Source organism: Hemitrygon akajei, chromosome 3 (assembly GCF_048418815.1).
Source record: "Hemitrygon akajei chromosome 3, sHemAka1.3, whole genome shotgun sequence".
NCBI lineage: Eukaryota > Metazoa > Chordata > Chondrichthyes > Myliobatiformes > Dasyatidae > Hemitrygon > Hemitrygon akajei.
This window is the reverse complement of record NC_133126.1, coordinates 208178502-208206113: the sequence shown is the minus strand read 5'-3', so window position 1 is coordinate 208206113 and position 27612 is coordinate 208178502. Positions and strand designations below refer to the sequence as shown.

The window sequence follows — 27612 nt, the reverse complement described above, 5'->3', positions numbered from 1 at the left end:
TTGTCACTGATAATAAAATAAAATAATTAAATGACTGGGCACAGAACATACTGACTCCTATGACTCAAACATATGTCTTTTTCACGTGCACAAGATGAGCACGGTCCCTGCCACCCACACTGTTCTGAAGCCAGGACAGAAACCTGCAATTTTATACAGACTATGGATACTAAGCATTTGGGAAATTGTGTATGTTTCAGTTCATTACTTGCAAGATCAATCGCCATTCACAATGGAGATGGAAACTTCAGACAGCCGACCAATGATATTTTGAAGTTACCAAACCAATTGTCCTCAGCTTTTTGACAAAGCTACTTTTATTACAAATTCAAACCTCTACACTCGGGTGCAATCATTTTACAAAGCAAAAGACCAGAAAAATCAGAACTGATACACATGAAACTAACACAGTCCCATCCTCATCAAGAATAGCATTTAACTTCCCCCTGTGCTAATGGTCCAAACATATTTCCATATTACCTGTAGATGCCACGTGTAAGCTGCCCAGGTATGTACGTACCCCTGAACATTGCCAGTCAGAACCCTCCATTGCCTATCTCCAGGACCATGGATAGTCATCTTAGTGAGCCCCAGGAGTAGGTTAACTAGGACATCCTCCACTCTTCCTGAATTATTGCGTGTGCTTCACATCCTTCCATTATTCCTATCTCATCTTTATGGCATCTCTATTGTGTAAAGGGATAGTATGTTTTAGAAGAACTTTTCTGGAAATGTCCCACTACAAAGCCCCACTTGTCTAACTTGACAACACACTGCCACAGCCATTTCAGCCCTGGGAAAAAGCCTCTGACTATCCACACAATCAATGCCTCTCATCATCTTATACAACTGTATCAGGTCACCTCTCATCCTCTGTCGCTCCAAGGAGAAAAGGCCGAGTTCACTCAAACTATTCTCATAAGGCATGCTCCCCCATCCAGGCAACATCATTGTAAATCTCCTCTGCACCCTTTCTGTGGTTTTCACATCGTTTCTGTAGTGAGGTGACCAGAACTGAGCACAGGGGTCTGACCAGGTAACATTACCTCTCGGCTCTTAAACTCATCATATGGACTCAGACCCCAAGATCCCTCTGATCCTCCACGAGTCTTGCCATTAATACTATATTCTGCCATCATACTTGAACTACCAAAATAAACCACCCAACACTTATCTGGGTTGAACTTCCCCTGCCACTTCTCAGCCCAGTTTTGCATCCTATCAATGTTGCACAGTAACCTCTGACAGCCCTCCACACTATCCACACCACCCCCAACCTTTGTGTCATCAGCAAATTTACTAATACATCCCTCCACTTCCTCATCTAGGTCAGTTATAAAACTCATGAAGAGAAGGGGTCCCAGAACAGATCCCTGAGGCACACCACTGGTCACCGACCTCCATGCAGAATATGACCTGTCTACAACCACTCTTTGCCTTCTGTGGGCAAGCCAGTTCTGGATCCACAAAGCAATGTCCCCTTGGATCCCATGCCTCTTTACTTTCTCAATAAGCCTTGCATGGGGTACCTTATCAAATGCCTTGCTGAAACCCGTACACACTACATCTCCTGCTCTTCCTTCATCAATATGTTTAGTCACATCCTCAAAAAATTCAATCAGGCTTGTACAGCACGACCTGCCCTTGACAAAGCCATGTTGACTACTCCTAATCATATTATACCTCTCCAAATGTTCATAAATCCTGCCTCTCAGGATCTTCTCCATTAACTTACCAACCACTGAGGTAAGACTCACTGGTCTATAATTTCCTGGGCTAGCTCTACTCCCTTTCTTAAATAAGGGAACAACATCTGCAACCCTCCAATCCTCCGGAACCTCTCCCATCCCCATTGATGATGCCAGAGGCTCAGCAATCTCCTCCCTTGCCTCCCACAGTAGCCTGGGTACATCTCATCTGGTCCTAACTTGATGCTTTCCAAAAGTTCCAGCACATCCTCTTTCATAATAAATACATGCTCAAGCTTTTCAGTCTGCTGCAAGTCATCACTATAATCACTAAGATCCTTTTCCATGGTGAATACTGAAGTAAAGTATTCATTAATTACCTCTGCTATTTCCTCCGGTTCCATACACACTTTCCCACCGTCACACTTGATAGGTCCTATTCTTTCACGTCTTATCCTCTTGTTCTTCGCATACTTTTAGAATGCCTTTGTGTTTTCCTTAATCCTGTCCACCAAGGCCTTCTCATGGCCCCTTCTGGCTCTCCTCATTTCCTTCCTGCTAGCCTTATTATCTTCTAGGTCTCTAACATTACCTAGCTCTCTAAACCTTTTGTAAGCTTTTCTTTTCTTCTTGACTAGATTTATTACAGCCTTTGTACACCACAGTTTCTGTACCCTACCCTAACTTCTCTGTGTCATTGGAACGTACCTATACAGAACTCTACACAAATATCCCCTGAATATTTGCCACATTTCTTCCATACTTTTCTCTGAGGACATTTGTTAGGAATGTTAGGAATCAAAAACTTGAGCATGGTGCGACCAAATTCAAAAGGGTGAATACGGACTGAAGGTGTTGTGTCTAAATGCATGTAGTATACAGAATAAGGTACAGTTGCACATTGGCAGGTAGGATGTTGTAGGCATCACGGAATTATGGCTGAAAGATTATAGCTGGAAGTTTAATGTCCAAGGATACACATTGTATCAAAAAGATAGTCAGAAGGCGGGGGGGGGGGGGGGGGTGGCGGTGTTACTCTGTTGGTAAAAAATTAAATCAAATAATTAGTAAAAGGTAACATGGGCTCGAAGGTGTTGAATGATTGTGGATAGAACTAAGGGGCTGCAAGGGTAAAAAGACCCCGATAAGAGTTGTAAACAGACCCCAAACAGTAGTAAGGATGTTGCTTACAAATTACAACTGAAGATAGAAAATGCATGCCAAAAGGGGAATGTTACAATAGTCATGGGGGATTTCAATATGCAGGGAAATTGGGAAAATCAGGTTGGTGCTGGATTATAGGAGGTGGAATTTCTAGACTGCCAATGAGATGGCTTTTCAGAGTAGCTCATAAGACCATAGATCATAAGACATAGGAGCAGAATTAGGCCATCTGGCCCATCGAATCTGCTCCGCCATTCCATCATGGCTGATCCATCATGGCTATCTCCTCCTCAACCCCAGTTCCTGGCTTTCTCCCGTAACCTTTGATGCCATGTCCAATCAAGAACCTATCAATCTTTGCCTTAAATACAGCCAATGACCTGGCCTCCACAGCTGTATGTGGCAACAAATTCCACAAATTCACAACCCTTTGGCTAAAGAAATTTCTCCGCTTTTCTGTTTTGGAAGGCCGCTCCTCTATCCTGAAGCTGTGCCCTCTTGTCCTAGATTCTCCCATCATGGGAAAGTTTCTTTCCACATCTACTCTGTCTTGGCCTTTCAACATTCAAAAGGTTTCAATGACATCCTCCCTCATCCTTCTGAATTCTGGCAAGTACAGACCCAGAGCCATCAAATGTTCCTCGTATGATAACACTTTCATTCCTGTGAAGTTCCTCTGGACCCTCTCCACCGCCAGCATATATTTTCTAAGATGAGGGGCCCAAAACGGTTCACAATACTCAAGGTGAGGCCACACCCGTGCCTTATAAAGACTCAACATCACATCCTTGTTCTTTGAAATGAGCAGTCAACGGATGCTGCTCGACCTGCTGAGTTCATCCAGCTTTTGTACATGTTGATTTGACCACAGCATCTGCAGTGTACTTTGTGTTAACATCCTTGTTCTTGTATTCTAGACCTCTTGAAATGAAAGCTAACATGATATTTGGCTTCCTCACCACCGACTCAACCTACAAGTTAATCATGGTTGAGCCAACTACTGGATCTGCTATTCTGGACTGGGTGTTGTGCAATGAACCAGAATTGATTAGAGAGCTCAAGGTAAAAAAAGCCTTCAGGGCAAGTGATCGTAATATTCACCCTGAAATTTGAGAAGGAGAAGGTAAAATCAGATGTATTGGTATTACAGTGGAGTAAAGGGAATTACAGAGGCATGAGAGAGGAGTCGGCCAGAATTGATTGGAAAAGAACACTGGCAGGGATGACAGCAGAGTCAGCGATGGCTGGAATTTTTGGAAGCAATACAGAAGACACAGGATATATACATTCCAAAGAAGGAGAAGTATTCTAAAAGCAAGATGACACAACCAAGAGAGGTCAAAGCCAGCATAAAAGCCAAAGAGAGGGCATATGATAGAGCAGAGATGAGTGGGAAATTAGAGGATTGGGAAGCTTTTCAAAACCAACAGTAGGCAACTAAAAGAGATGGATATGAGAGAGGTGAGAGTGGATATTGGACCACTGGAGAGATAACAATGGGGGACAACGAAATGGTGGATGAACTGAATAAATATTTTGCATTAGTCTTCAATGTGGAGGACACTAGCAGTATGCTGGAAGTTCCAGGTGTTAGGGGGTATGAAGTGTGTGAAGTTACCATAACTAGAGAGAAGGCTCTTGGGAAACTGATAGGTCTGAAGGTAGATAAATCACCTGGAACAGATGGCGTACACCACAGAGTTCAGAAAAAGGTAGCTGAAGTGTTTGTGGAGGCATTAATAATGATCTTTCATGAATCACTAGATTCTGGAATGGTTCCGGAAGACTGGAAAATTGCAAATGTTACTCCACACTTCAAGAAGGGAGCGAGGCAGAAGAAAGGAAATGATAGGATAGTTAGTCCAACTTCAGTGATTGGGAAAACATTGGAGTCAATTATTAAGGATATGGACTTGGGAAACTTGGAGGCACATGATAAAATCATAGTCAGATTGACAAAGGAGAATTGGTTGATGTTGTATACTTGGACTGTCAGAAGGCCTTTGACAATGTGCCACACATGAGGCCACTTAACAAGCTATGAGCTCATGGTATTACAGGAAAGATTCTAGAATGGATAAAGCAGTGGCTGATTGGCAGGAGGCAAGGAGTGTGAATAAAGAGAGCCTTTTCTGACGAGCTGCCAGTGTCAAGGGGTCTGTGTTGGGAACGATTCTTTTTATGCTTTATGTCTTTGATTTGGATGATGGAATTGATGACTTTGTTGCAAAGTTTGCAGACAATATGAAGATAGTTGAAGGGGCAGATAGTTCTGAGCAATTAGAGAGGCTACAGAAGGACTTAGATTAGGAGAATGGGCAAAGAAATGGCAAATGCAATGTAGTGTTGGAAAACATAGAAACAGACAGCACAATACAGGCCCTTCAGCCCACAATGCTGTGCCAAACATGTACTTACTTTAGAAATTACCTAGGATTCCCATAGCCCTCTATTTTTCTAAGCTCCATTTACCTATCCAAAAGTCTCTTAAAAGATCCTATCATATCCACCTCCACTACCATTGCTGGCAGCCCATTAAACACACTCACCACTCTCTGAGTAAAAAAAATTAGCCCCAAGATCTCCTCTGTGCCTTCTTCCAAACACCTTAAAACTGTGCCCTCTCATGATAGCCATTTCAGCCCTGGGAAAAAGCCTCTGACTATCCACATGATCAATGCCTCTCATCATCTTATACACCTCTATCAGGTCACCTCTCATCCTCTGTCGCTCCAAGGAGAAAGGGCTGAGTTCACTCAACCTGTTCTCATAAGGCATGCTCCCCAATCCAGGCAACATCCTTGTAAATCTCCTCTGCACCCTTTCTATAGTTTCCACATCCTTCCTGTAGTGAGGTGACCAGAATTGAGCATAGTATTCCAAGTGGGGTCTGTAACATTACCTGTCGGCTCTTAAACTCAATCCCACGGTTGATGAAGGCCAAAACACTGTATGCCTTCTTAACCACAGAGTCAACCTGCGCAGCAGTTTTGAGTGTCCTATGGACTCGGACCCCAAGATCCCTCTGATCAACCACACTGCCAAGAGTCTTACCATTAACACTATATTCTGCTATCGTATTTGACCTACCAAAATGAACCACTTCACACTTATCTGGGTTGAACTCCATCTGCCACTTCTCAGTCCAGTTTTGCATCCTTTCAATGTCCCACTGTAACCTCTGACAGCCCTCCACAATATCCACAACACTCCCAACCTTTGTGTCATCAGCAAATTTACTAACCCATCCCTCATCCAGGTCACTTATAAAACTCATGAATAGAAGGGGTCCCAGAACAGATCCTTGAGACACACCACTGGTCACCGACCTCCATGCAGAATATGACCCGTCTACAACCACTCTTTGCCTTCTGTGGGCAAGCCAGTTCTGGATCCACAAAGCAAGGTCCTCTTGGATCCCACACCTCCTTACTTTCTCAATAAGCCTTGCATAGAGTACCTTATTAAATTGCTTGCTGAAATCCATATACATCTACTGCTCTATCTTCATCAATGTGTTTAATCACATCCTCAAAAAATTCAATCAAGCTTGTAAGGCACAACCTGCCTTTAACAAAGCCATGCTGACTGTTCCTAATCATATTAAGCCTCTCCAAATGTTTATAAATCCTGCCAATCAGGATCTTTTCCATCAACTTACCAAAGTCGGAAGTGTAAGGCTTGACCTTTGGTAGAAGAAATCAAAATTTTGACTATTTTCTAAATGGAGAGAAAATATAAATAACTGAAACACAATGGGACTTGGGAGTCCTTGTGCAAGATTCCCAAAAGGTTAATTTGCGAGTTGAGTCTGTGGTGAGGAAGGCAAATGCATTGTTGGCATTTGTTTCAGAGGACTAGAATATAAAAGCAAAGGATGTAATGTTGAAACTTTGTAAAGCAGTGGTGAGCCTCACTTGAAGTATTATGAGCAGGATTGAGAAAACAATCCAAGTTTGTTCAGCCTCTCACCAGGATTCAGCATCCTGGTGAATCTCTTCTGCACCCTCTCCAAAGCTTCAACATCCTTCCTCTAATGGGGTGACCAGAACTGTATACAATACTCCAGAGTTTTATAAAGCTGCAACATAACTTGCTGTTGTTTGAACAATGTCTTGTCTAATAAAAGGAAGCATGCCAAATGACCACCCTGTCAACTGTGCAGCCACTTTCAGGGAGCTGTGAACACGGGCCCCTAGATCCCTCTGCTCATCAACACTGTTAAGGGTCTTGCGCTTAACAGTCTCTTTACATTTGACCTACCAAGTTGCAACACTTCACATTTGTCTGGTTCAAACCCTATAGCATTGGGCCCACTCAATCGTCAAAAGATCAAGTGTATGACTTTCCTGTTACTGCTCCACTGCTCTCAACAATACTCCACCCTCTCTGTTGGCTCCTGCCCTGGAGAATGTGCTCTTGGCAACACCGCATATCTTGCCTTGAGTAACCTGTCATGTACCCACCCGTCAGTGCACCAGGCTGGTGCCAGCGCTCCCTGGCAAACTCAGTGTTCCTTACCTGGCGAGGCCGAGGCTGGTACGGCGAACTGCTCTCGAGATCGGCCAGGATGCTGGTCAGTGAATCGATCTCTGCGTCCAGACTCGAGCGTCTTTCCTCCAGGCTCTTCTTCCCCATCTGAAAGAACAGCAACAGGTCAGTTTGCGGACAGCAACTAAACCTCCTCATCCTCAGACGGGGAGGCCACACAGCCCATCTATCTTTTGCATCCTAGCAGTTAATCAAACCATAAAACATATGGTACTGAACGTTTAAACCTTCAAGATTCAGGATTGTTTAGCGTTATTTCCAGTATGCAAGTCTAAAGGAGAACAAAAAAATTGTGGCTCCAGATCCGATGCAACACAAAAAAAACACAGTAATATAAAACACAATAATTATAGATACATAAGACAGTTTATATACATAGATTGTATGTATGTCTATAAAATGACACTAGACACAGGAGTGTCTGTACATAAGGTGACTGGCAGGAAATGATAAAGTAGTGTTGGTTGGGTGTGTGGAAGGTGGGTTAGTGTGTGGAGGTGTTGATCAGCCTCACTACTTGGGCAAAGCAACTGTTTTTGGGTCTGGTGGTCCTGGTGTGGATGCTACGCAGCCTCCTCCCTGATGGAAGTGGGACAAACAGTCCATGAGCAGGGTGGGTGATCTCCTTCATGATGTTACTGGCCCTTTTCCAGCACCTTTCTCTGTATTAAACAGTGTTGAGATCGTCAAGCTCCAAGGAGTGAATGTCATTCTGTGCCAGCCAAGAAAGCTTATCAATGCCTTGACTTCTGCAGGGGGCTAAGGAAATTTAGCAAGTTAGAATCAGAATCAGGTTTAACAGCCCTTTCTCCCATGGCTCACTCTCCTATCCTGTCATATTCCTTCTTCTCCAGCCCTTTACCTTTTCCACCCATCACTTTCCAGCTTTTACTTCATCCCCCCCCCCTCCCTCACCCCTCAAGTGGCTGGTCCTCCTAACCCCCTCCCCCCACCTCTTATTCTGGTTTCTTCCCCCTTCCTTTCCATTCCTGATGAAGGGTCTCAGTCTGGAATGTCGACTGTTTATTGATTTCCATAGACGCTGCCTGACCTGCGGATTTCCTCCAGCATGCCGTGTGATGCTCTGGATAAAATGTTGCTTGTTGACAGGTTATAGATGTCATCATTATTACAGATGTAGTGATGGAGTACTTGGTGACACAGCACAAGATAGGACAAAGTCAGCATGGTTTCCTTAAGGAAAAATCTTCCCTGTCAAACCTGTTGGAATTCTTTGAGTAGATTACAAGTACGATAGATAAAGGGGATGCAGTGGATGTTGTATATTTGAACTTTCAAAAAGCCTTTGACATGGTGCCACACATGAGGCTGCTTACCAAGTTAAGAGCCAATGTTATTACAGGAAAGTTAACAGCATGGTTAGAGCATTGACTGATTGGTAAGAGGCAGTGAGTGGGAATAAAAGGATCCTTTTCTAGTTGACTGCCAGTGACTAGTGGTGTTCAGCAGGGATCAGTGTTGGGACCACTTCTTTTCCTGCTGTATATCAATGATTTAGATGATGGCTTTGTTACCAAGTTTGCAGATGATGTGAAGACTGGTGGAGTGGCAGGTTGTATTGATGTCATGATCCCGCCTGGCAATTCCCCACCTTGCTATTACCTCAGTAACTGGGCTTCAATCCCCTCAACTGATTTCCAATCATTCTCAGTTCCACTAATTACACACACCTGCCTTCCATTAGTTACTGCAGGATAAAAACCCTGGAATCATAACAAGGAACAGCCAGTTCGTTGGTCGACTCTTGTATGAGTAACCTTGTTTCATGGTTCTTTAGGACTGTCAGTTCTAAGTTCCTCATCGTTTCCCTGGATTCTCTACATGAATCTTGTCTCCGTGTCAAGACTCTCCTGGATACCAATTCCACGCTCGTGACTGTGCTAATGCCTCTCGATCCAGCCTCCGTGCCTGCGTCCAGCACTTGGGTTCCCCCCACAGCCATGTCTTTCCAACAGTTGAGGAAACAGATAGGATGCATAAAGACTTAGACAAACTAGAAGAATGGGAAAGAAAGTGGCAAATAAAATACAATGTTGGAAGATTCATGGTCATGCACTTTGGTAGTAGAAATAAATCTGCAGACTAACTGGGGAGAAAATCCAAAAGTCTGAGATGCAAAGGGACTTGGGAGTCCTTATGCAGAAGGTTAACTTGCAGGTAGAGTTGGTGAGGAAGGCAAATGCCATGGTAGCATTCATTTCAAGAGGTCTAGAATACAAGAGCAAGGATGTGATGCTGAGGCTTTATAAGGCTCTGATGATGCCTCACCTTGAGCATTTTGAACAGTAGTCTAGGTCAGGACAGTTCAAGTCAAGTCACTTTTAACTGTCATTTCGACCACGACTGCTGGTACAGTACACAGTGAAAATGAGACAACGTTTTTCAGGACCATGGTGCTACATGAAACAATACAAAAACTACACTGAACTACCTAAAGACAGTACAGAAAAAACTACACTAGACTACAGACCTACCCAGGACTGCATAAAGTGCACAAAACAGTGCAGGCATTACAATAAATAATAAACAAGATAATAGGCACAGTAGAATTGAATTGAATTTGTTTATTGTCATTTAGAAACCACGAATGCAATGCAGTTAAAAAATGAGACAACGTTCCTCCAGAATGATATCACAAAAGCACACGACAAAACAGACTACACCAGAAAATCTACATAACGTTTGGCAATCCCCAATCCAGAGTCCGGAGAGGCTGCTGCGTATTAATATCGCGCTACCATCTTATCGCGTTCCCCGGAAAGGAGCTCCAAACTCACCAGACAAAACAAGATTACCCAGACACACCAAGTCAGGAGACCAACTCTACCACCCAACAAACCAAAAACTAAAGCTACAAGACCTACACAAATCCACATAGTTACATATAGTTATAGTTAACATATAGTTATAACAGTGCAGACAATACCATAATTGATAAAAAAAAACAGACCATGGACACAGTAAAAAATAGTCCAAAGATGTTAAAAGACTGTAAGTTCAAAAGAAATCACCACACAGTTTCCACAAGTTCTCAGGGTCCCGATAGACTCATCATCCCACGCCGGCGGCAAAAGGGAATACCCCCGCTATGGACTTCCAAGACACCGCCGGACTCAGCCTCGCAGACACAGCACATAGTGAAAGCACCCCGACCTCACATTTATCCAGATTAAACTGCATCTGCCATGCATCTACCCACTCACCCAACCTGTCCAAGTCACCCTGCATTCTCCTAACATCCTCCTCATATTTCACACTACTACCCAGCTTTGTGTCATCTGCAAATTTGCTAATGTTACTTTTAATCCCTTCATCTAAATCATTAATGTATATTGTAAACAACTGGGGTCCCAGCACCGAACCTTGCGGTACCCCACTAGTCACTGCCTGCCATTCTGAAAAGGACCCATTAATCCCTACTCTTTGTTTCCTGTCTGCCAACCAATATTCTATCCATGTTAATACCCTACCCCCAATACCATGTGCTCTAATTTTGCCCACTAATCTCCTATGTGGGACCTTATCAAAAGCTTTCTGGAAGTCCAGGTACACTACATCCACTGGCTCTCCCTTGTCCATTTTCATATGAGGGGCATTTGATAGCTCTGGGTCTCTACTCACCAGAATTTAGAAGGATGGGGGGGTTGGGGTGGGGGGGAATCTCATTGAAACCATTTGAATGTTGAAAGGCCCAGACAGAGTAGGTGTGGAAAGGAGAGTCAAGGACGAGAGGGCACAGCCTCAGGATAGGGGGGTGCCCTATCAAAACAGATGCAATAAATTTCTTTAGCCAAAGGGTTTACTATCACAGGCATTGTGAAGGCCAGGTCATTGGGTGTATTTAAGGCAGAGCTTGATAGATTTTTGTTTAGACACAGCGTCAAAGGTTACGGGGAGAAGGCCAGGGAGGGGGAGAAAGGCTCAGCCATGATGGAATGGCAGAGCAGACTTGATGGGCCTTGATGGCCTAATTCTGCTCCCATATGTCATGGTTGAGCCCTCAAAGAGCCAGTGAAACACAGACCACATCACTAAAAAAAACAGCTTTCAGCAAACGAGGTATTATGAAAATCAAACTTCAAAATGTGTTCAGAGGAAATAATTTGTAGTAATTTACTTGTCTACAAAAAGTCAGTTCCACTTGCACTCTGCTCAACTAATCCACTGATAGCAGATAAAATCCACAGTAATGGCTAGGATTTGAATGTTGTTAGATTGCAGATGATGCAGAATATGGACAAGGAAGAATATCCTCTAAGGATAGATCATGATATAAATCACCAGGAAGGTGATTCATAGACTCACAGAGTCACAAAACACTACAGCATAGAAACAGACCCTTCAGCCCATCTAGTCTGTGCCAAACTATTAACCTGCCCTTTCCCATGGTCCACTCTGCTCTTCTATCAGATTTCTTCTCCAGCCATTTACCTTTCCCAACCGCCTGGCTGCACCTATCATCTTCCAGCTAGACCTCCTTCCCCTCCACCAACTCTTTATTCAGGCATCTTCCCCCTTCCTTTCCAGTCCTGATGAAGGGCCTCGGCTTGAAATGTCAACATCCATAGATACTGCCTGACCTGCTGAGTTTCTCCAGTATTTTCTGTGAGTTGATCAGTGGGAAAAAAGCCTGCCTGCATTTACCCTTTCTATACTCCTCATAATTTTATATACCTCTATTAAATCTCCCCTCATTCTCTTATGTTCCAGGGAATAATCTCCTAACCTACTCAATCTTAGACTACAAGATCATAAGACCTAGAAGCAGAATTAGGCCATTCAGCCCATCTAGTCTGTTCCGACATTCCATCATGGCAGATCCTGGATCCCACTCAACCCCATACACCTGCCTTCTCACCATATCCTTTGATGCCCTGACCAATCAGGAAACGATCAACTTCCACCTTAAATATACCCACGGACTTGGTCTCCACCGCAGTCTGTGACAGAGTATTCCACAGATTCACTACTCTCTGGCTAAAAAAAATTCCTCCTCATCTCTGTTCTAAAGGATTGCCCATCAATTTTGAATCTTTCCCTCTAGTTCTGGATACCCCCACCATAACAAACACCCTTTCCACATCCACCTTACCTAGTCCTTTTGACATTCAGTAGGTTTCAATGAGATCACCCCGCATTCTTCCAAATTCCACTGAGTACAGGCTCAAAGCTGCCAAACGCTCCTCATATGTTAACTCCTTCATTCCCAGAATCATCCTCATGAACTTCCTCTGGACTCTCTCCAATGACAACACATCCTTTCTGAGATATGGGGCCCAAAACTGTTGACAATACTCCAAGTGACTAGTGTCTTATAAAGGCTCAGCATGATCTCTTTGCTTTTATATTCTATTCCTCTTGAAATAAATGTCAACATTGCATTTGCTTTCTTTACCACAGACTCAACCTGTAAATTAATCTTCTGGGAATCTTGCACGAGGACTCCTAAGTCTCTCTGCACCTCTTATGTTTGAACCTTCTTCCCAGTCAGATAACAGTCTGCCCTATTGTTCCTTTTACCAAAATGCAATAGCATGCATTTCCCAACACTGTATTCCATCTGCTACTTTTTTGCCCACTCTTCCAAACCTTTCCCTATAACCAGGTCTTCAAGTCCTGGCAATATCCTTGTAAATTTTCTCTATACTCTTTCAATCTTATTGGCATCTTTCCTGTAGATAGGTGATAAGAACTGCACACAATACTCCAAATCAGGCCTCACCGATGTCTAACACAATTTCAACATAACATCTCAACTCCTTTGCAACACACACAAGATGCTGGAAGAACTCAGCAGGCCAGGCATCATCCATAGAAAGGAATAAATAGTCAACGTTTCGGGCCTGAACCTTTGTCAGGATATAGGAGAAATATGAAAAGTCAGAGTGAGAAAGTGGGGGGGGGGGGAGAAGTGCAAGGCGGCAGGTGAAACCAGGAGAAGGGGAGGGATTGAAGAAAAGAGCTGGGGTTGAATGGTGAAAGAAAGAAAGGGCTGGAGAAGGGGGAATCTGATAGGAGAGGATAGAAGACCAGGGAAGAAAGGGAAGGAGGAGAAGGTGATGGGCAGGTAAGGAGATAAGCTGAGAGATGGAAACAGGAATGGGAAATGGTGAAGGGGGGCAATTACTGGAAGTTAGAGAAATCCATGTTCATGCCCTTATATTCCAGATGGAATATAAGGTGTTGTTCCTCCAACATGAGTGTGGCCTGATTGCGGCAGTAGAGGAGGCAATGCTCATTGGGCAGTAACCTCCAACCTGATGGCATGAACATCCATTTCTCAACCTTCCAGTAAATGCCCCTCCCCTCCAAATTTCCTTATTCCTGTTTCCCTCTCCCATTTTATCTCCTCCCCTTCCCTTTCTTCATTAGTCTTCTGCCCTCTCTCAGCAGATTCCCCCTCTTCCAGCACTGTATCTCTTTCACTAATCAACTTGCCACACCTCCCCCCTCCTGGTTTCACCTATCACCTGCCACTTTGTACTTCTTCCTCTGCTCCCCACACCTTCTTACTCTGACTTCTCAGCTTTCCGTACAGTCCTGATGAAGGGCTTTGGCCCAAAACATCAGCAGTTTGCTCTGCTGCGTTGCTCCAGCATTTTGTGTGTGTTGCTTTGGATCTTCAGCATCTGCAGATTTCTCACTTTTGTGATCCCACCTCCTGTACTCACAACATTGATTTATGAAGGTCAATGTGCAAAAGCTTTCTTTACAACCCTATCTACCTGTAATGCTATTTTCAAGAAACTGTGTAACTGTATTCCCAAATAAGAACGTAAGACCATATACTGTAGGAGCAGAGGTAAGCCATTTGGCCCGTCAAGTCTGATACACCATTGCATCATGGCTGATTTATTATCCCTCTCGACCACATTCTTCTACCTTCTCCCTGTAACCTTTGACGCCCTAACTAACTGAGAGCCTATGACCTCTGCTTTAAATATACTTAATGACGGCTTCCACAGCCGTCCGTAGCAATGAACTTCACAGATTCACCCTCAGGCTAAAGAAATTCCTTCTCATCTCTGTTCTAAATGGATGTTCCTCTATTCTGAGGCTGTGCCCTCTGGTCCTAGACTTCCTCACTAGAGGGAACATCCTCTGCACACCCACTCTATCTAAGCCTTACAATATTCAATAGGCTTCAAAGAGATCCCCTGTCATTCTTCTAAACTCCACAGAGTCATAAAATTCCCCTCACATGTTAACCTTTTCATTCCTGGCATAATTCTGGTAAACAGCCTTTGTATCTTCTCCAAATGCCAGGACATCTTTTCTTAAATTAAGGTACCCAAAACAGCTCAATAGCCATGCAGTCTGACAACACCTTATAAAGCCTCAACATTACATCCCTCCTCTTATATTCCAGTCCTCTCAGAATGAATGATAACATTGCATTTGTCTTCTTTACCACCGACTCATTCTGTAAGTTAACCTTTATAGAATCCTGCACAAGGAATTCCAAGTCACTTTGTACCTGTGATGTTTTAATTTCCTACCTAGTCAGCATCTTAATTCTTTCCACCAAAATGCATGACCAGACACATTCCACCTGCCACTTTGCCCATTCTCCTAAGTCCTTCTGCAGCCTTCCTGTTTTCTCAACACTACCTGCCCTCCATCTATCTTGGTATCATCTGCAAACCTCGCCACAAACCATTAATTCCATCATCCAAATCATTGACATTCAAAGTAAAAAGAAGCTGTCCCAACACAGACCCCTGTTGAACACCACTAGTTGCCGCAGCCAATCAGAATATGCCCCCTTTCTTCCCACTCTTTGCCTCCTGCCAATCAGCCAATCCTCTATCCATCTTAATTTTAGGTTTCTATAAGATCTCCTCTCATGCTTCTGAATTCCAGCAGGTACAGTCCCAGGCAACTCAATCTCTCCTCATAGTCTAACCCCCTGATATCTGGAATCAACCTGGTGAACTTCCTCTGCACTGCCTCCAAAGCCAGTGTAAGGAGACAAGAACTGCATTAAATTCTATCTGCCATTTTTTCCATCTGGTCCAGATCCTGCTGCAAGCTTTGATGGCCTTCTTTGCTGTCAACTGGATCCTCAATCTTGGTGTTATCTATAAATTTGTTGATCCAGTTTACCACATTATCATCCAGATCATTGATATAGATGGCAAACAGCACTGAAACCAGCAGTACACCTCTAGTCACAGGCCTCCAGTCAAAGAGGCAACCATCTATCACCACTCTCTGGCTTCTCCCACAAAGCCAATGTCTAATAAAATTTATTACTTCACTCTGAATGCCGAGCAACTGAACCTTCTTGACCGACATCCCTGTCAAATGTCTTGCTAAAGTCCATGTACACAACATCTATTGCCTTGCCTTCAACAACTTTCCTGATAACTTCCTTGAAGAACTCTGTAAGATTGGTTAGAAATGACCAACGCACAAAGCTATGCTGACTCTCCCTAATCAATCCCTGTTCAACAATTAGCAGAACAGTGAAATGTTCAAACGTCAATGATCGATGTGAAATAAATGTAAACATAAGAACAGACTCCACACAAAAAATGCTGGTGGAACACAGCAGGCCAGGCAGCATCTATAGGAAAAAGCACTGTCGACGTTTCGGGCCGAGACCCTTCGTCAGGATCTCGGCCTGAAACGTCGACAGTACTTCTTCCTATAGATGCTGCCTGGCCTGCTCTGTTCCACCAGCATTTTGTGTGTGTTGTCTGAATTTCCAGCATCTGCAGATTTCCTCGTGTTTGCTCTATATGAACAGACTCAATAATTATCACGGAACAAGGAGAGCAGAGAAGGCCATTGAACGGATGTTGCTCAGGGACAGTCAGGGTATCACACCTGAGTGAGTTTGTTGAGAGCTACAGGAATGAAGCTTCAGAGGTGACGTGTAGACCTGGTAGTGATGGACTTGTAGCGTCTCCCTGATGGCCTTGATGAATAGGTGACCAACAGGGTGGGTGGAGTCGGCAGTAATTTTTTTTAGCTCTTTTCTTTGCTCTGGCAATGAACAGATTTTTTAATGTTGGTTGCTGACAGCCAATGATCTTCCCCACTGAGTGGACCACTCTCTGCTGGACTTGGGAGGAGGTGTTGGGAAACCAAATGGTGATAGAGGTGGTCAGTGATGGCTGAGTAACAATTCATCAGGATATGCCCTGAGATGTTAAGTTTCCTAAGATGACAGAGGAAGAACAGTCTCTGCTGGGCTTCCCTAACAATGAAAGTAACATGCTTTTCCCCTTCAATTACGATCCCCAGGAATGGTGGTCCCCAAGACAGAGCCTGAGCATTAATGAATTTCCAAGGATGGAGCAGGTAGGGGGCTGTTGGCAGAGATCAATCCTCATCTTTGGAGCGTAGAAGGTTGGGGGGGACTTGATAGAGGTATTTAAAATTATGAGGGGGATAGATAGATTTGACGTGGTTAGGCTTTTTCCATTGAGAGTAGGGGAGATTCAAACAAGAGGACATGAGTTGAGAGTTAGGGGGCAAAAGTTGAGGGGTAACACGAGGGGGAATTTCTTTACTCAGAGAGTGGTAGCTGTGTGGAACGAGCTTCCAGTAGAAGTGGTAGAGGCAGGTTCAGTATTGTCATTTAAAGTAAAATTGGATAGGTATATGGACAGGAAAGGAATGGAGGGTTATGGGCTGAGTGCAGGTCGGTGGGACTAGGTGAGAGTAAGCGTTTGGCATGGACTAGAAGGGCCGAGATGGCCTGTTTCCGTGCTGTAATTGTTATACGGTTATATAGTTATACGGTTATTTCCACTATGCTCTTAAAAACTTGAAGCATTAAGCATTATGCCATAAGGTGGTCTGCCTCTTTTTGATAGCAACTCACATCGTTGTTAGAGCTGAGACCAACTACAGTCATGTTATCTGTGAACTTTAGGGTTTGTCGGTGATGGTACAGACCTTTGTATAAAGTGAGAACAGCAGGGGTGAAAGAACTCAGCTCTGAGGACAACCTGTGCTTTTAGACATTGGATTGGACAAGTAGGAGCTTCCTTTCTGTCAAGAAGTTCGTAATCCACTGACAGATACTGCAGGGTACAGCAAGCTGGGTGAGCTTGCTGTGGAGTAACTCTGGAACAACAGTGTTGAAGGTGGAGCTAATCTCCACAAACAAGTTCCTCACATAGGAAATGGAGCAACTTTAAAGCAGTCCAAAGCACTTCAGAGAGGTGTTAAATATCTCAGTGAAGATGGGTGCAGTCTGATCCACACAGTGCCTTAGAGTACCAAGTGAGACACCATCAGGGCTTGCAGCTTTCCAAAAGTTCTGTTTTCCAAATGGTTTGTAAAAGTTTTCTTGCTTCACAGAAGGAATAGGGTGGGATGGAGGGAGAGGGGAGGCAACATTTGAGTGATTGTGAAAGGGAGTAGGTTGGGACTCAGCATACCGGAATCAGAGAAAGTGAGATGAGATTGATTTTGATTGTCCATATCAAACTGACAGTAAAATTGATTGAAAACACCAGAAAACCAGCAGATGCTGGAAATGCAAGGCAATACGTATAAAATGCTGGAGAAACTCAGTATCTATGGAAATGAATAAACAGTCGACGTTTGGGCCCGAGACCCTTCATCACGACTGGAAAACAAAATGAGAGGTCAAAATAATCTGCCTGGCCTGCTGAGTTAATCCAGCATTTTGTGTGTTTTGCCTCAGATTTGCAGCATCTACAGATTTTCTTGTGTTTCTGATGCTGCTTCACTGTGAAGTCTACTCTGAAGATCTTTAAATCTTCGATGGGTGCTCAGTGAAACCTTCTCTCACTGCCCTCACTCTCTGATCTCTGCTGTCCTCCAACTTCTCATCTTTCTTTCCAGTCCTGAAGATGGGTCTGAGCCTGAAAAGTCGACTGTTTACTCTTTACACAGATGCTGCCTGGCCTGTTGAATTCCTCCAGCATTTTGTGTGTGTTGCTGTAAAACTGACTGAGCTGACTGGCCAAGGTGGGGGTCAGGGGACTTGGGAGCCCTTCTGTTTGAAGTTGGCAAGAGTTTGTAGGGAACTCCAGGCTGCCTGGCTATTGTTGTTGAAGTCTCCCTCTGGCTGAATCATGGCAGTGGCTTTCACCACTTTCACAGCGTTATTAACTGAGGTTCTGCAGAGCTGTATTCCTGTTTCCAGACCTGCAGGCATGATCCATTGCAGATCGAGAGAGTCCCCAACTCTTTAGTGAACCACCATAGCACTAAAACATACAGTCAGAAAAAAGTGATCATCTAGCCCCAGTCCCTGAGCGTCATGTCCTGGAGGGCGATGGTGCGTGTCCTGCAGCCACGTTTCCGCAAGAACAAGTACATGAGCAAATAATAAACTGACTTAAAAGCAACATTCGGCTGTGTCTTGTAATAACTGATCTGTGTGCAATGGCAGACAGTCACTGGGAATCTCAGCTCCTCACAGTGACTCTAAACTTTAGCTATCACACCAGCAGACGGACTTTAACGGCACTTGGCCGCCAGGATAATAAACATTGAATTGATAACAGTTTGAAACAGACACTTTATTGATTTTGATGTGAATCGCTGTGTTGTTGCTGTTTTAGCAGCAGGATTGGGTTGCCTTGTGCCGGCTGTAGACCCATATGACCATAAACCATAAGACAAAGGAGCAGAGTTAAGGCCATTTGGCCCATCAAGTCTACTCCACCATTCCATCATGGCTGATTTATTTTCTCTCAGTCCCGGTCTCCTGCCTTCAACCCATAACCTTTCATGCCCTGACGAATTAAGAATCTATCAACCTCCACTTTAAATATACCCCGTGACTCGGCCTCCACAGCCGTCTGTGGCAATGACTTCCACGGATTCACCACCCTCTGGCTAAAGAAATTCCATCTCATCTCTGTTCTAGATGGACATCCCTCCATTCTGAGGCTGTGCGGTCTGGTCCACGCCACACCCGCTCTATCTAGGCCTTTCAATATTCAATAGGTTTCAATGAGACCCCCCCCCCCCCCACATTCTATTAAACACCAGTGAGTGCAGGTCCAGAACCATAAAACACTCCTCATATGTTAACCCTTTCAACTCTGGAATCATTATCGTGAACTTCCTCGGGACCCTTTCCAATGCCAGAACATCCTTTTTTTGATAAGGGCTGAAAACTACTCACAATACTCCATGTGGTCTGACCAATGCCATCTAAAGCGTCAGCATAACATCCAAGGTGGTCTCTGAACACAAGGGTTGCTGATAATGGTTTAATCACAGAAACTTTCCCTGGGTTCGGGACGCAATGCACTTGGCACAGAGCTGCTGTACAGCTGCATCCCGCAGAGTTGGCAGACGGTCCACAGGTCAGGAACAGGAACAGCCCTTTGGCCCACAATGTTGTGCCACACTATAGTAATCAAATGACCAACTAAACTAATCCCTCCTGCCTACACAGTGTCCAGATCCTTCCATTTCCCTCACATTCATGAGCCTATCGAAAGTCTCTTCAGTCTCTAATGTATCTGCCTCTACCAGCACCCCAGATACCCACCACTCTCTGTGTAAAAGAACCTGGCCCTCACATCTCCTTTAATGAGGGCCAAACTTATAAAGGTGTTTAAAATATGCGAGCATATATGCTGGTAACAGTCTCTTCTGCAGGGTAAAGGAGTCCTAAATGAGAAAGCACAGGTTTATAGCGAGAGGGGATAACATTTAATAGGGACATGAGGAGTAACATTTTCACAGTAGGGGGTGAGTGTATGGGACGAGCTGCCAGAGGCGGGTACAATAGTATCATTTAAGAAACAATTGGATAGGGCCGGGTTTGGCGGGATATCGGTCAAATAGGGACTTGCTGGCTGGCCATTTTGGATTGAATAGACCGAATGGCTTGTATTGATACATGACTTTATGACCCTATTTATAATTGCCCTCTCAACATAAATTCAGACCCACTGGTATTCCCATGGCCACCATGGGAAAGAAACTCTAATTGTCTACCTGGTATATGAGTTTTGTAATTTTCTACAGGTTTACCGTACAAATTTCTGCAGATGTACCGTGGAAAGCATTCTAACTGGTCGCATCACTGTCTGGTATGGAGGGGCCACTGCACAGGATCGGAAAAAAGCTGCAGGAAGTTGAAAATTCAGTCAGCTCCACCATGGGCACCAGACTCCCCAGCATTGATGATATCTTCAAAAGGTAGTGTCAGAAGGTGGTATCCATCATTAAGGACCCCTGTCAGCCAGGACATGCCCTCTTCTCATTGCTACCATCAAGGAGGAGGTATAGGAGCCTGAAGGTCCACACTTAGTGTTTTAGGAACAGCTTTCTCCCCTTCTGCCATTAGAGTTCAGAATGGACAATGAACCCATGAACACTAACTATTTGTTTGCTTTCATTTTGCATTATTTATTATATATATGGTTTTTATTATGTATCTCATGACATATGCCAGTGACATTAAACCTGATTCTGTTAAATTTCTATCAAGTCACACCCAGTTTTGGCCAACAGGGCTGGCAGCTCAATGTTCTGGGCTTCCACTGATTTAGACCTGACAGAATGGGAGGGATTAAGGAGGACAGAAGGCGTTACTGGTCTAGGAAACTGTCACAGTAGTGCTCTGTCAAGACAAACTAGTCAGCTCGACCACTGAGGTGTTATGGGAGAAACATAGAAAACCTACAGCACAATACAGGCCCTTCAGCCCACAAAGTTGTGCCAAACATGTCCCTACCTTAGAAATTACTAGGCTCACCTATAGCCCTCTATTTTTCTAAGCTCCATGTACCTATCCAAAAGTCTCTTAAAAGACCCTATTGTATCCGCCTCCACCATTGTTGCCGGCAGCCCATTCCACACACTCACCACTCTCTGAGTAAAAAACTTACCCCTGACATCTCCTCTGTACCTACTCCCCAGCACCTTAAACCTGCGTCCTCTTGTGGCAACCATTTCAGCCCTGGGAAAAAGCCTCTGACTATCCACACGATCAATGCCTCAGGAACTGAGAAATAAGAAAGGTATGACCATGCTAATGGGGCTATATTACAGACCATCAACAGTCTGCGGGATTCAGAGGAACAGATTTGTAAAGATTGCAGACTGTTGTAAGAAATGTAAGGCTGTTATAGTAGGTGATTTTAACTTTTCATATTGACTGGGAATCCCTTACTTGTAAAAGGAGTAGATGGGATAGAGTTTGTCAAAGTTTCCTTCATCAGTATGTAGAAGTCCCAATGAGAGAGTGTGTGATACTGGATCTGCTATTAGGGAATGTGACAGGGCAGGTGACAGAAGTTTGTGTAGGGGAACACTTTGCATCCAGTGATCACAATGCCATTAGTTTCAAAGTAAATATGCAAAAAGATAGATCTGGTCTGTGGGCTGATAGTCTAAATTGGAGAATGGCCAATTATGATAGTATCAGAAATGATCTGGCAAGTGTGGACTGAGACAGGTTGTTTCCTGGCGAAGGTGTACTTGGTATGTTGAAGGTCTTCAAAAACAAAAATTTGTGAGTATAAAGCTTGCATGTGTCTGCCAGAATAAAAGGTAAAGATAACATGTATAGAACGTTTCAAGAGATGTTGAGGCTTTGTTTAAGAGCAAAAAGGAAGTATGTAGCAGCTACAGGCAGGTAGGAACAAATGAGGTGCTTATGGAGTATAAGAAATGCAAGTGAACACAGGAGAGAAATCAGGAGTTCTAGCAGACAAGGTGAAGGAGAATCCTCAGGGATTCTACAGATATATTAACAGTAAAAGGATTCCAAGGGAGAAAATTGATCTTAAGACCATAACGCTAATCCAGGTGTGGAGCCAAAACAGATGGGGGAGATCTTAAATGACTTTTTGCATCCATATTTACTCTGGGGATGGACACAGAGTCTATAGAGGTGAGGCAAAGTAGCATCAACTTCATGGACCCTGTACAGATTACCAAGGAGGAGGTTCTGCTGTTCTGAGGTAAATTAGGGCGGATAAATCCCCAGAGCCCGACAATGTGTTCCCTCAGACCCTTTGGGAGCCAGATGAAGAGATATTTAAATCATCCTTAGTGGCAGGAGAGCTGTCAGAGGACTGCAGGTCAGCCAATGGTGTTCTGCTGTTTAAAAAAAGGCTCTAATTATAGGCTGGTGAGTCTGACATCAGTTGAGGGAAAGTTGTTGGAAGGTATTCCAAGGGACTGGATATATAAGTATTTGGATAGACATGGACTGATTAAGGATAGTCAGCATGGCTTCATGTGTGGTAGGTCATGTCTAACCAATCTTATAGAGTTTTTCGAGGAAGTTACCAGGAAGGTGGATGAAGGTGAAGCAGTGGATGTTGTCTACGTGGACTTTAGTAAGGCATTTAAGAAAGTCACATTTGACAGGCTGGTCAAGAAGGTTCAGTTGTTTGGCATTCAGGATGAGGTAGTAAACTGGACTAGACATTGGCTTTGTGGGAGAAGACAGAGAGTGGTGATAGATGGTTGCCTCTCTGACAGGAATCCTGTAACTAGTGGTTTGCTGCAGGGGTCGGTGCTGAGTTTGTCGATGTTTGTCATCTATATCGATGATCTAAATGATACTGTGTGTGACGCCCGAGTTCATATTTTCACTGTTATGTTGTATGTATTTCATTTTGGCAGTTCTGTGAGAGCTTGTTTTCAGCTTGTTTGGGTTATTGTTGAAGATTAGGAGAGATGTGTTCCATCCAGTTAGGATGGTTGAATTGAAGGGGAGGTTTCTCTGGTGAGGGACATTAAGGTTGGGCTTGGGGCTTTTGTTTCAGAAGAGATGAAGAAGGAAGACACTGGAGAGAGAAGATGATTGGATTCAACCCAAGCAGGAGTGTGATTCGACGAAGCCCGGGGTGAGATTGATTGACGATTGGTGACTTGGAGAAACTGTGAGCTCCAACTTGTGCACATCAGAATGTTTTGTTAAAATGGGCCCTTTTCTTTTTTGTTCTTTTCGTTACTAACCTTCAGTCAAATTAAGAATTATAAAGCTAAATCTTTTAATCGTATGCAGTGTACTGTCTGTTATTTCATGGCACTCATTTGTAATTGGGTAATGAATTACACAGCATCCACACAAACGGGGGTTTGGGGCGGGATCACACCTCAACCTTACAAGTTTGTCTTCTCTAGACTTACACAGCCGAAGAAACCAAGGTGTTTCATGTGGTTTTCTGATCAGCAAATTTGCAGATGACACCAAGATTGGGGTCTACTGGACAGTGAGGAAGGTATTGTGGCTTGGAAAGGGATCTGCATCAGCTGGAAACATGGGCTGAAAAATGGCAGATGGATTTTAATGCAGACAAGTGCAAGGCTTTGCAGTTCGGTAGAACCAACCAGGGTAGGTCTGACACAGTAAACAGTAGGTCTCTGATGAGTGTGATAGGGCAAAGGGATCAGGGAATACAGGTCCATAATTCATTGAAAGTGTTGTCACAGATAGATAGGGTCATAAAGAAAGCTTTTGCCACATTGGTTTTCATAAAATAAAGTATTGCATACAAGAGATGGGGTGTCCTTTTGAAGTTGTATAAGACATTAGTGAAGACATTTGGAGTATTGTGCGCAGTTTTGGTCACCTACCAACAGGAAAGCTGTAAACACAGTTGAAAGAGTACAGAGAAAATTTACAAGGAGGTTGCCAGGTCTGGAGGACCTGAGGTATAAGGAAGGATTGAATCAGTTAGGATTGTGTTCCTTAGAATGTAGAATATAGCAGATTTGATAGAGGTACACAGAGTTATGAGGACTATAGACAGAATAAATGCAAACAGGCTTTTTCCACTGAGGTTGGGTGGGACTACAACCAGAGGACATGGGTTAAGGGTGAAAGGTGAAAAGCTTAAGGGGAATCAGAGCGTCGTGAGAGTGTGGAATGAGATGCCAGCACAAATGGTGCATGCGAGCTCAATTTCAATGTTTAGAGCATAGGAGGTAATGTTATAGCTATATATATTCCCACTTGGAGTACTGTGCTCAGTTCTGGTCATCTCACTACAGGAAGGATGTGGAAGCCATAGAAAGGGTGCAGAGGAGATTTACAAGGATGTTGCCTGGATTGGGGAGCATGCCTTATGAGAATTGGTTGAGTGAACTTGGCCTTTTCTCCTTGGAGCGACTGAGGATAAGAGGTGACCTGATAGAGGTGTACAAGATGATGAGAGGCCGTGATTGGATGGATAGTCAGAGGCCTTTTCCCAGGGCTGAAATGGCTAGCATGAGAGGGCACAGTTTTAAGGTGCTTGGAAGTAGAAACAGAGAAGATGTTAGGGGTAAGTTTTTTACTCAGAGAGTGGTGAGTGCGTGGAATGGGCTGCTGGCGATGGTGGTGGAGGTGGAAACAATAGGGTCTTTTAAGAGACTCCTGGATAGGTACATGGAGCTTAGAAAAATAGAGGGCTATGGGCAACCCTAGGTAATTTCTAAAATAAGTACATGTTTGGCACAACATTGTGGGCTGAAAGGCCTGTATTGTGCTGTAGGTTTTCTATATTTCTGTTTCTAGGACTATAAGACATAGGAGCAGAATTAGGCCATTTGGCCCATCGAGTCTGCTCCGCCTTCCAATCATAGCTGTTCCTTCTTTCCCCTCCTCAGCCCCATTCCCCAGCCTTCTCCTCGTAATCTTTAATGCCGCATTCAATCAAGAACCTATCAAACTCAACCTTAAACACTCCCAACGACCTGGCCTCCACAACGATCTGTGATAATAAATTCCACAAATTCACCACCCTCTGGCTAAAGAAATTTCTCTGCATCTCTGTTTTAAATGGAAGCCCCTCCATTTCTCTGCATCCTTGCAATCTTATTGACATGGTTTTGGCCTGTTCTCTGGGAACAGTGGGTGAGCAGAGGGAGAGATTCAGCTGGGAGCTTCAGCAACTTTAGCAATGCTTCAGTTTTACCTATCTCCTTCAGTAAGGCCTTAATAGACTATTCCATACTTGACATGGTTATTTGATTTTAGTTCAAGATACAGGGCAGAACAGACGCGTCCGGCTCAGTGAGCCGCAACACCTAGCCGTGACGCCCATAACTTATCATCTCTACAATTGACTTACATTAGTAGGGACCTTGTGAATCTCTGTCCTCCGCTAGTTCCCTCACACACTTCTAGTGGCGTGGTAACCAGAACTGTACACAGTGCACGAACTGTGCTTTCTGCACCTCTTTGTTTCCCTCCCAAAAACAGGCAAGGACCTCAAATTCCTTCTTAACCTCCAGATCATTGTCTGGAACCTTCTGATCCTTGCCCCTGCACATGCCTTGTACAATTCATTTATTTCTTCTGTCTGTTCTTGCCTAGCGGTATCTGAGCAAACCTATCACCTCCCTGTATGAACTTCACCCATCAGTCCTATTAGAACCAACATGGTAGTGCAGGGGTTAAAGTAACACTAATATAACTTGGGATGTTAATCCTATGAAAATCGACATGGTAGTGCAGGGGTTAAGAACATATAACATAAGAAATAGGAGCAGGAGTCAGCCATCTGGCCCATCGAGCCTGCTCTACCATTCAATAGGATCATGGCTGATCTGGTCTCGGACTCATCTCCACCTATCTGCCTTTTCCCCATAACCCTTAATTCCCATACTATACAAAAATCTATCCAACTTTGTCTTAAATATATTTACTGAGGTAGCCTCCACTGCTTCATCGGGCAGAGAATTCCACAGACTCACCACTCTCTGGGAAAAGCTGTTCCTCCTCATCTCCATCCTAAATCTACTCCCCCAAATCTTGAGGCCTTTTCCCCTAGATTTGGTCTCACTTAACTGGAAACAACTTTCCTGCCTCTATCTTATCTATCCCTTTGATAATTTTATATGTTTCTATAAGATCTCTCTTTCTTCTGAATTCCAGCAAGAACAGTCCCAGGCAATTCAATTTCTCCTCGTAGTCTAACCCCTTCATCCCTGGAATCAACCTGGTGAACCTCCTCTGCACTGCCTCCAAAGCCAGTACATCCTTCCTCAAGTATGGAGACCAGAACTGCACACAGTACTCCAGGTGCGGCCTCACCAGTACCCTGTAGAGTTGCAGCCTCACCAGTACCCTGAATAGTTGCAGCATGGCCTCCCTGGAACGGGGCCGTGATTCGATGAAGCCCAGGGGGAGCGCAGGAGGATCGGTGACAGGGAAACGGTGAGCTCCAACTTGTGCACATTGGACTCTTTCATTAATATGGGCCCTTTTCTTTTTTTCGCTTTTTCTTTACTCACCCTTTAGTCAAATTAAGAATTATAAAGCTAAATTGTTTAATTGTATGTGGTGTACTGTCTGTTATTTTGTGGAACTTATTTGTAACAGGGTAATGGATCATGCAGCATCCACACAAACAGAGGCTGAACCTCAATCTCACACGTTTGGCGGGGCCAGAGATTGTCTTCCCGAGACCTAAGCAGCCAATGGACCAGATTGTTTCACTCATGACACAGAACTCTTGTAGTGACCCACTTTCTGCGCAGGCGAACCGGCTCACAAATAGCCCGTGTGCGGGAAGAGACTTTGGTAATGCACCTCTGACGTCATTTCCGCCTGGAGAGGGCGGGAACTAGGGATTAAAAGCCAGCGCCGCGAAGTTTGAATAAACTAGTCTCGAAACGACTTACCGACTGCGTGTCGTTGTTTCTAGCTCTGTATGTAGTACATCGCTACACTCTGTCTATTCCCCTGTCTGTACTATCCCCAATTACCACTACATTTCTCTTCTCTCCCTCCTCTTGAAGGGCTCTCTGAACTACAGTGCCACAGTTAGGTTGCTCATCCTTCCTATAGCCCCCACTCTCATCCACACAGGGAACAAGAATCTCCAACCTGTTGGAGAAGCTCAAGGGCTGAGGCTCCTCCAGCACTGTCTCTTGGATCCCACTACCCGCCTCACTCGCAGTCACACCCTCTTGTCCCTGAGCACAGACCGAATTGGAGGCAGCTAATCTAATGGGTGTGATTACCTCCTGAAACAGAGAATCCAGGTAACTCTCCCCCTCCCTGATGTGCCGCAGTGTTTGAAGTTCAGATTCCAGGTCATCAGCTTTGAGCCTGAGTTCCTCAAGCAGCCAACACTTGCTGAAGATGTGGTCACCAGGAACCACAATGGTGTCCACCAGCTCCCACATCATGCAGCTACAGCACATCACCTGATCCTGCATCATCCCTTCTTTATTTAAGATAGAAACATAGAAAACCTACAGTACAATACAGGCCCTTCGGCCCACAAAG

At 44.2% G+C, this 27612-nt stretch overlaps 1 protein-coding gene across 4 annotated transcripts in view; it reads right to left on the bottom strand.

The window, feature by feature from the left end:
* LOC140725808 (lipoma-preferred partner homolog) overlaps positions 1 to 27612 on the bottom strand; it is a 466117-nt gene that overhangs the window by 116826 nt on the left and 321679 nt on the right. For all 4 annotated transcript variants that reach the window (XM_073041777.1, XM_073041776.1, XM_073041778.1 and 1 more), the window contains exon 4: positions 7374 to 7490. In XM_073041777.1, the coding sequence (XP_072897878.1) occupies positions 7374 to 7490 (117 nt within the window). The remainder of the gene's footprint in view (positions 1 to 7373; positions 7491 to 27612) is intronic.